The sequence below is a fragment of the Galendromus occidentalis genome, unplaced genomic scaffold, assembly GCF_000255335.2.
Source record: "Galendromus occidentalis unplaced genomic scaffold, Mocc_1.1 scf7180000077086, whole genome shotgun sequence".
NCBI classification, from domain to species: domain Eukaryota; kingdom Metazoa; phylum Arthropoda; class Arachnida; order Mesostigmata; family Phytoseiidae; genus Galendromus; species Galendromus occidentalis.
The window spans coordinates 927,237-937,557 of NW_003805074.1; the positions used below are offsets into that span (position 1 = coordinate 927,237).

The following is a 10,321-nucleotide window of genomic DNA, read 5'->3' on the forward strand; positions in this document are numbered from 1 at the left end:
AACTGGCTCCGCCCGGTTCTCGGTCAGCGCCGAATGTTGACGCTCTTGTTAGTTCGTCACAGGTGTCGCTCTAGATGAGGACGTCCGCCGTGAAGCGACACTTCCTCGCAAGAGAGCTTACCTTACGGCGTCGAGCAAGTGTAAGTGCTTTGGAATTACACGAAGTTCCGAAGCTGCGAAGCTTCTCCAGCGATCTGTGGCCTGCTGGCGGACCATCGATATCTCTGAAGATCGACACCCTCTTCCCCGAGTGGAAATCGTTAAAGACTGTGTTCCTAATCTCACCCCCGAGAAGTTGAAGTGCCAGCGGATCAAAATTACGAGCGAAGCGAGTGTGACGGAGGACTTTAGTGACTATCCTCGATATGGATCTCAGCTGCTCAACCACGAGCAAGGAGAGTCGAACGCCTTCCCCGGAACGGGAAACGTCCTCTGAAGAGCGACCCCAACAGAAGCTGAGCATATTCTCGGTGGATTCGATATTGGCCAAGAAACCCGAATCACCACCTCCTTCTTCACCGGAAATACACGTCGATGATCTCAGCAGTTCGACTCCCTCACCGCCACCGCCCCCGAATCCATTCCTGCCTCAAGTGTACCCCCTTCTCCCAGCTGCGATGGGTTCGCCGGTGTTGCCGAATCCGCAAAGTTTAAGCGCCAGTTGGATGACCTCACCATTCGCGAGTCAACTCTTAACGGGTAAGCTTTCCGTTATCTCCCAACGTGTATCGAGTTCCGAGGAACTTGAGATCCTAGGAATCGTTCTCACAAGTCACCTAGAACTTCACGCGGTAGACGCATCGCTTTCCTTAGGGTCGAGTATGATGCCGATTTTCCGGCTAGAATTCCTCGAACCTCGGTCTTTTCCACGAGGAGGAATCTTCTCTGCCCTTGCGAAAGATCACATCGTTGTCGATTCTCCAGCAAACTCGGCCTGGGAAGACGGGGAGCCCGTCGCGCGTTGTGGCCAATTACCAACTAGGAGACGGGCGGATGAGAGTTTTCCTCATTCAGCTGCGATGTTCGACGTGGAATACAAAAAATCTGAAGAACTAAATATCTTTCTTCTCTGGAGACTCTTCGGTTAACCGGTAGCGCACGTATACCGACCACTAGATTCGAGAGCAGCTCCTTCCTCAGGCGCATGTCGCACATTCTACGTGTCCAGGGTAATTGTAAACTAATCTAGACCTCAAGAGTAGACGGGTCAAACTGCGCAAAGAACAGCACTGACCGAATATTGGTGAGCAATTAAGTCCTCAAGAAGGACGGTACAGTTCTGAACGTCGGTCATAAAACGATTGACTCATTATCAGCAGTAAATGTTCTCGGCCGAGAACCTTTATAAGATTCGAACAGAATTACCAGGGAGGAAATCTGAGTGAGCCCAGGGATGATTGCCCCGGTTTAGAATCAATTCAAATAGATCGAATGGCTTTGGGGTCATCTCAAGTCTCGGGGAAGAGCCTCGGGTTGGATGATTCGACGATTCGTCAAATTTTTGGTCGACCTCCAGTCTGCCTCTCGACTCATTTACGGGTATGTTTCCAGGCAGTGCAATGCTTCAGCAACTCCGGTTGCAAGCCTTAACTCAGGGACCGGCCGTTCCTGTGCGATGTCAGCTACGGCGCCACAAGTCGAATCGTAAACCCAGAACCCCCTTCACCACCCAGCAGCTTCTTTCATTGGAACGGAAGTTCCGGGGCAAGCAATATCTGTCGATAGCGGAACGAGCCGAGTTCGCCAACGAACTCAAACTCACAGAAACTCAGGTGAGAATTCCCGAGAGTTGTGGTTGTGACCTAATCGATGCCGCTTCCGAGTCGATCTCGCAGTCAGTTCAGAACGCTCGATACCGGTTCTTCGATGCACCAGATCCGAGCTGGAGAAGAATGACACCTCGATATAATAATTTTGGGAATTAAACATCAAATCGCATGCCCCGCAGGTCAAAATCTGGTTCCAGAATCGACGAGCCAAAGAGAAACGCTTGAAGGAGGCCGAAGTCGAAAAGCTGCGGATGTCGATGCGACAACAAGCACCTCAAGGTTCCCATTCGCAGATGCTGCCTCTGAGTCTTCAACTACAACCTTCTACATCAGATTTTCCGTGAGACTCAGCCGCGATCGCCACTCAATCCATCGTTCCTCACCGGCCGGGCGACGTAGACAGCGCGCGGAGCGATTCCGTGGGTGAATTCCCAGATCGGAAACGAGTGCCTTACCCTCTTCTGACGCGCAGTCAAAACAGTAGATTGCCAAAGGGGCATCCGTTCCTATTTTCATTTCCGGAAGGGGCGAATCTCTTCTCCAATACATATTAGCGATGGTCCATGTACACAGACAGACGTATCAACACACGACACACCCGCTGAAGCTTAAATAATTCATATTCTATTGTACATAAGTCTGTAAATAGCGAGGGTCCACATGTCTAGCCACAACTGCCCGAAGGCTTATGCTGAAGAAGACGTGCTGAAAATTCACCCTGTTTTGTATTGTAAGGTAAACGGTAGCTCACCAAATGGTATGAATTGGAGGACAGAATTAAAGATGGGAAATCCCAAACGAAGCTCGTGGAGTTCTCTGTCGCCCTGCCCTGGGCGTATCCGCTTTTTTCAAAAAGGAGCCATGCGTTTTTTTTGTGTCGTCTGGATCGAGATGTCCTCCCGGTTGTATTCGCACGATAATCGGGAACAGTGACTTCCTAAACTAGCCATCGTAGCTCCTCCGTATCCCACGAAAGTGGAGAAAACGCTTTGCGCTGGCGAGGCGGAGAAAATAAAACAGTGAAGGCGAAATTTCGATCCGAATATCCGCGATCCGACCCGCATGATTAACGTTTGAATGCAATAAAAAGCTCCGCCGGAATTAATTACGAATCGCCAAAGAAAATTGAAAACATTTTGCCGCGATCGCCGCCGCATCAACAACGACGACTTCAAGACCAGCCACGAAGAAGAAGTACCAACGGACTTCACTCATACAAAATACACGACCCGTCGGGCAAATTGAAGCGATTTATTCCGATCGTTCGGCGAGGTTTTCCGCTCATCCTCGGAGCAGAGGAGGCGGAGTAAGCTATATGTAAGAGTGAAAACCTCCAAAGAGCAACAAGAAATCAGTCGGCTTGAGTAAAGAGGAGCCTGCTTTCAGTGATCAATCCTACGGTGGCCCAATGGGAACAGATGAGAGTCTCAGGCTCGCGGGTCATCGATGGGATGATGTGATGTGGTCGGGATTCCCTGACCGGAAACACTTCGGAGAGATACGATCGTCGTCGTCGGAATCTTCCTGCACTACACAAGCTCGTGAGCCGATTCTTCGCGCTCGAAGTATTTTCACAACTCCAACCTAATCGTACGATACGATTTTTGCGGTGCTTTCCCTGAGTCATCCATACAATACATGTTTGCTAGACCTGCTTGCCTTCTCCCTCTAACTACCCTGAGCCCGAGGCTGGCGTGTTAGACGCCGGGGATTTGATCGGCCTTAACTTGAGTGATCCGGAACGGAATTCTCCCGAAAAGATCCCCGCCGAAGAGGATACCACGCTCGCGCTCCATCCAGGCGCGTACCCAGGATTTTTTCGAGGAGGAGACTAGATCGAGAGCTAGAAAGAGAGCCTTCACGAGGGGCTGGGATTCAACTTAGCGACAAGCTCCCATACTCAAACTTCAGGAGTGAATGTCCTGGGAGTGGCCGAAATCCCGAGGCAGATAAGCCATCTCTCCGGATCTGCAAGGTCACTGCAGACCATCCTCCGCGTCCAGTCGGGTGTCGCATCCGAACTAGAAAATTTCCTTTCGGGACAACGTGGATGGTATCAATAAAATCCGCTTGTCAGGAGCAGATCGCTCCGAGCTATCCGTCGGCTGCAACGGAATGCCCCAATCGCACATCATTGGTCCGTCTTCCTACGGCTCTGACAGATCCGACTCGACGCCGACGTCAGCAAACGCGCGGCGAAGTTCGCAATGCAATTCGCTACTGTCCAAGCAAATCATGTCCGCAGCGTCACAGGAAGTCTTCATCCACAATTAGTCCGAGTGAATCGATCCTAGCCAGCATATCTGAGTAAGCGGTAGCTCGACACAAACCGTAATGCATTCAATAGATAGTCGAAATGTTCTGAATATAAATTTCCGTCGTTTACGATGTACAGGAATCCAAAATCGGAGCGGCGCATCTGGGCCATTCAACATGGCTATCGGCCCTTGACCATCTGCTGAAACCACCAAGTAGACACAGGGGTACCCGTATCCTCGGACTTTTTTCTCGCCTCCGGCTAACGAGGTATGGTTCGCGACTTCTCGGTGGATGCTCGGGAGGCTTCACCGTGGCTCAATCATTTTGTTCCGCGGACTGCGATTTGACAATCGCCGCTGCCGATTTTGGCTCGGCGACTGCAGAGTTCCGGGGACAGATACATTTGCTCTCCTATTCCATCCTGAGGATTGCAACCGACAACTACATAGCATCGATGCACGGCAGATTCCGTGGAAGTTACCTCGTGATATGGTGCCGGGAGAGCATGCTGGCAAAGCATGTTGTCGAACGGGCAGAACATTCCCCTCGCTCTTGTGCACAAACGGGACCATGATCTCCGCAAACAAAGAGATGATAAGTAGGTAATCTCAGCTCTCCGCATCTCGCCACATGCAGTCGGCTCTGGATTGCAGGAACCCAGGAAGCTCAAAGGGGTCAGGAGGGTCAACACTGCCTCCTGGATTCCTCGATAAAGGCTCACCTGAACGTCTCGGCAATGGCGTCAAGATTGAATCAGTCGCTGACATCTGGATCCGAGCTCGCGGACTGTTTACGAGGTATGTGGAGCGACGCTGACGCAGAGAATCGGGTCGAGGTTCCGACAAGGACAATCTTAGTTTGGGAATTCTCTAGATTCGATATTTGGCCTCTCGGAAAGCAGATCACGGCGCGAGTAATTTTCATCGTCCGAACGTTAGACGGACGCCTCCTCGCTTAAGCGATCGGCAAACTGGATATCAAGGAACCTGGACGTCGAATGCTTCGAATATTTTATACGGCTAGAACGCGAGGAATACTCGGAGCGTCTCTCAAACGGAGTTGGGTTCCATCGCTATTCGTTCAAGCCCGAATATATCACCTATGAGAAACATTCTAGATGCGTGCACGGCGATTACACGTTGTTCGGGTATCAGCTCAATGGGATGAGAGTTGCAGAAAGAATACCGAGCTAGGATGAGAAAGACGGAACTTTCTTCTGAGGCGAGTCGCCCCATCAACATGAAGCGCGGATGTACCTGATGCTCTACTTCTGGGCCCTCCTCATGTACACGTGGAGCGATCAGGAGGATGGGGTGCCTCAAACGCCGTCTTCACAGCGACGGACTGTGTGAAGTTCCAGGAGCGCTCTCCGAAGGCTTTGGTGCGTTCTTCAGGTAGAATCTAAGGTATTCTAAGCGAATTCCCGCTATCCTTGCTCTTCCATAGCCACTAAGGCTCGTTGGGGCGATTCTCGGGCGTAATCGGAGGTCCCGCAGGATTTTGCTGCTCCAGTGAGGTTTGGCTTCGGCAGACGTCATAGCTGCTTCCCTCCTCAGCGGGAGGGGGCGAAAAAGAGGGCTACAAGGATTGCTCGGAACATCAACCATGCCGCAGAGATACATTGAACGGGGACCTAGATGGAGAAACTCTCAAGGGACGGAGACACTTAAACGATGGGATGATTGGCAGTCGCGACCGTCGACGTCGCGAGTTCTCAGCGTGGCTCGTACACATATGCTTAGCGTATCGCCGCAGCTCCAATCAGAGCTCTACTCGGTGGCTCTGCGAGGGTACCGCACACTGTTGCCCCCAGTGCAACTAGCGCGCCCCCCATGTCTAACGGAGGAAGTCCGACTGGGAATCTCGGAGGGCTCCCAGGAGATGACTCTCAAGGAATAAACTGAATTTCCAACTTGAATCGAGCTTCGAAGTCGCTCGCAGAGTCTGCAAGACGAGAGCTTTGATTCGGTTCAGTCACACCCTACGGAGGCTCTTGGAGATACATAGGTCCGGACGTCGCGCGACGCCTCCGTCCCAGGTCATTCCGAAACAGCTCCATTAAAAGAGTCTCGAAGTTTTCCGCATTAGGCTCTCGTTATATTCTGCGCTTAGGCAAAGACGCGCAACAAATCCTCGGACGTAGAATCGGCTTTCACTCGAGCTGAAAACACGGTCTTTTCCCCGAACATAAGCTAAGATCTGCGTCTGACTTCTGCGGTACCAACATTCCTCATCGATCGGGCAAGTCGAGGTTCCCTGTAACGACACTCGTTCAACTCGTGGAGTGATTGAACCCTCAGAATCGATCTAATTGAACTATTTCAAATTTGATATCATTGTCCCAGTCCTTCCAGCTTGTCGCAGTTAGACTTTACCAGGTGAGTACCCAGATGGGGGCACCGGGGGTCTGTTCCCCTCTTAGAGCTGCTCGTCAATCATGCTCAGCGGTCGAACTGATTGTTAGGGACGGCCATCGCATCCGACAGTCCACTCACTCCCCCTTGCCCCCAGTAGTCGTAAACCCGCGTGGTCGAGAGCAAGATCTCTACGATGACGAGCGTCGGTGCTTCAGTTCCGAGGATCTTCTGGGTTCCTTCACCGAACGGCGCCGTTCTGTCTGGAATTTTAATATTCATAGAAGCAGATGATCATGCCGGGGTCGGTCCTACGGACACTACCTTATATTTCTCGTCGCTTCGAAGATCCATTGAATCGCTCGCGGGACCTCCTGAGCCGGGCAGTAGGCCTTTGCTTACTTAGAGAATCCTGGCTCGGATTTCGAGTACTCTCCATGACTGCTATTTTTCTCGCCATCGTTCCGGAGAACATCATGGTTTCACCGGTCTCCGCTAGCCCGCGTCGGGCTTGTCCGAGGGGACAGGGGACTCGATCGCAAACTTTATCGATTCATCAAGACGTGCTACCTACATAACATGTTGAACTCATCAATGATGCTAATCTGCATACTGGCATTTCCGGGCTCCGGGAGGGTCTTATACGATGGCAGGCCTAAAATTCCGTTCAATAGCCATGCTCAAAGATTACCGGCGCGTCTAAACGGGTTCATGCGGGCGAGCGTCGAAGGCACGTGGAAAAAAAGACTCCGAGCTTTGAGCTCAAAAATCACGCTTCCAATTAGCGCCTATTTGATTTATTAATTTTTCTCTTTACCTAATTGCTGGGCTTCGCGAGTTCTACGGATAGGATTAGATTGTCATAGCCGTAACCATGCAGATGGTTGATGGCTTGCAGCGCGTGTTCCTTATATTTGTAGGAAATGAAGGCATATCCCTTGGATTGATTGGTGATTTTGTCTTTGGCTAGATAAGTCCTCTCCAGCGGTCCGAATGCACTGAACAATTCTTGCAGGTCCCGCTCGCGAATATCCTCCGAAAGGTTGGTGACGCGGACAGTGTTCTCGTCTCGCGGCTGTCTCGAGTATGCCATCGACTCCCCTCGTCTACTTCCACCGTCGCGCATGCTTGGGATAACGTAGCGGCTCGTCTTCGCGGAATCGAGTCCTTTGGACGCCGCGTTCGCTGCGGCAGCTGCCGCTCTACTGCTCTCATCGAGTTGCGCTGACGATGGCATTCGATCCTTGTAAGGGCAATGTGTCGTCCAGTGCTCCTCCTTGCAAATTCTGCAGGAAACTATTTTATTGAGCTGTTGTTTCACTTGGAGTTGAAGTTCTTCTTCTGTCTCCTGCGGTTCCTCAACTCCTGCTTTGATTGAGACCAGCTGCATGAGGACCTCTTGATCTACTAACGTAGTCGCAGGATTCGGACCAGCGGCGTCGTTCTTCGAGTCGCCGTATTTTGGTAGAGACTTCCGGTACGCGATCGATCTGGATACCTGTTTCTTTTCCACTCTGTATGTGCGCGTGACTCGGAATTTCTTCCCTTCGATTTCCCTGAAGTCTGTGATAATCTTGATGTCTCCATCGACCACTTCATCGGGCACATTCACTACACCATCCTCAAAGTCGACTCGATCCGCCCACGACGATTTATTCATGGTGAAGCACACAAGCGAGCCTTTCTCCGCGAGGCCGAGGCTGTGTCGCAAAACACGCCGCTCCAAATTCAAGGGTGCCGAAGTACTGTCCGATTAGTGGAGACCCGGGTTTGTCCGTTCCGAACCGGACCCGTCAGAGACAAACCGGCGTAGAATTCAGCAAAAACGAAGTCTGGCTTTCCTCCACTACGTCTCCGTCAGAGAGTGGTGGGTCAACGCTCAACCCACAGTTGACCGCCTAGAGCAGAGCAGCGAGCACCACTGAATACTGACTATCATGGCTGGGACGGAGCCAGGGAAAAATCTACTTCGCGTTCGCGTGCCCCACTCGCTGTCTGTCGATCCGCAGCAAATCAAAACACTGCGTGTCTGGTAGAGACTCCGATGCTAAAGTGTGCGGCTCTAGGATACGTTCATGACCCGCGATCCCGTGGCAGCTCGGCGCGATGAGGTGTCGGCTTGAAGTTTTACAGGAGTAGCTGTTTGTCGGAACAGTTTCTCCATCCCCCAGGAGTTGGGGAATTGCCGGAAAAAGCCATCCGATCCGGTACTAGAACCCCGGAAGCTTTCAGTGCCTTCGCGGACGATGCGATGCTGCTAGCGGGAGTGATGACTGTGATCTCTGCTAGACGAATAAGGAATCAGGAATACTTTAGGGGAAGGAATAATTTGCGGTGAGAACGGATTTCGGGATGGAAATCTTCAATCCCGGGTACCTGAGTCTCCCTTGGAATACTGACGCCAGCATCCTCGCGTGTCGTTATAACCTGACGATTTGCCGGGTAGCGTTATATCAGCGATGAGCTGAGGCGGTTAGGCACACCACACTGAAGATAGTCGTCCCGGATTGTTCTATAACTAATGAAAATAAATCAAGATATAATATCAACGATATGATCTCTGGCTCCCTGATTGGGAACATTAGCGAATGTTTGGACGATGGAGCGATACGTACCAGGAATTATTGCGAAGAATCACTTCCGGGCCTGAGGAACATTCCGACAGAAATCTCGGATGGCACCAATCCCAGACGGCGAGCAAGCTTTCTTGGGCATCGAATTCACCTGTTTCAGATCCGAGATGATGAGTCCGAGCGCGTCCACAGGAGGGGGCTGCTGAGGGGGCTATAGCTTTGTTGAATATCAGCCTCATGGGAAGACTCGGTCTAGCGCCCATTCTTCCCCCCGAAAAAAATCCCGCGGACGCCGCCGGGTAAGTCACATGGAGAAGCTCACAGGAAATGACAGCTCCATCTAGTTCATCATCGTAAATATCCTGATTAGCGGGGAGGAGCAATGCCATCCTCAATCAATCGGAACGTGGGTCGAGATCAAAAGCCCCTGGAAACTGAGAAGATTGCTCAACCTAGGGAACCATCTGCATCGATTCCGGGGATCACATCCTCCTCCGGCAGAGCCCACGTAGCTCATTGACGCTTACGGTCATGAGAACCACTGTCGATTGCCTTTGCCATGGTGTGTCGATACACGGAGGAACCCGGCGCTTCCGTGGAGGGCACGGCTCTCGCTGTTGATGAAGAAGATAAACCCAGGAAGCAGGCACTACGAATCAGGAGTGGCTCAGTCGGGCTCGATTCTCTCCACTTCGAGCGGGATTTTCGCACTGAGCCAACCTGGACCCAGGAGCCGAGAATCCTCGAGCAGCGAGTACGGCGATTCGGCTCGATTCAAGTTTTCGAGCAATCACGTGAAGATATCCCGTGTCCAACGGCAAGGTTCGGTCGATCGCCGCGGTACGGGGGACAAGAGCGCTGCGCTAGAAGGGTTGGGAGCGAAAATTCTGTCGCCTGTAGTTTGAACATAGGGTGTGAAGTCGGCTCAGATTTCGGAATCGAAGCGACAGCACCAACTGTCTCTTTTATACGCTCAGCTTCCAATATCAGCCTCGGTTCGGTCCGGCAACGGTAGATATCGCTAATTTGCTGAGTGTAATTCATGCTGTTCCTCGAGTCTTTCGACGATCGGAAATCGGAGCTCTTGAGGATGAACCCCACTTCATTTTTCCGAATCCAAGATGTTCTAATGTCCCTCTCGGAAGTCATGATTAGTCACATAGGCCCACTTCCGTCCAGGGGTGCGCGGAGGTAAATTCGAGAAAAACTCCACCCGAGGGCCTTGAAGTGCCCCGTCATGATTAAGAAAATCAACTTCGGGAAATAGATTCATACCCACACACCGGGATGTGGGCTTGTTCTCTGCTTGTTTGTGTGAATAGTTTCTCCTCATCGTAGACATGTGTGTGACAATGCAACGAATGTC

At 51.6% G+C, this 10,321-nt stretch overlaps 1 protein-coding gene and 1 pseudogene across 1 annotated transcript; one reads left to right on the forward strand and one right to left on the reverse strand.

Moving 5' to 3' along the window:
- The first annotated feature begins 365 nt into the window (after positions 1–365).
- Positions 366–2,346, forward strand: LOC100900625 (homeobox protein vab-15). The gene is made up of 3 exons (XM_018638525.2): positions 366–699; positions 1,552–1,772; positions 1,949–2,346. The coding sequence occupies exons 1-3, from the start codon at positions 366–368 to the stop codon at positions 2,111–2,113; spliced, it is 720 nt and encodes a 239-aa protein (XP_018494041.2). The 3' UTR covers positions 2,114–2,346.
- Positions 2,347–7,144: 4,798 nt separating this feature from the next.
- LOC100900767 (eukaryotic translation initiation factor 3 subunit G pseudogene) lies at positions 7,145–8,085 on the reverse strand (annotated as a pseudogene).
- Between the last annotated feature and the right edge of the window lie 2,236 nt (positions 8,086–10,321).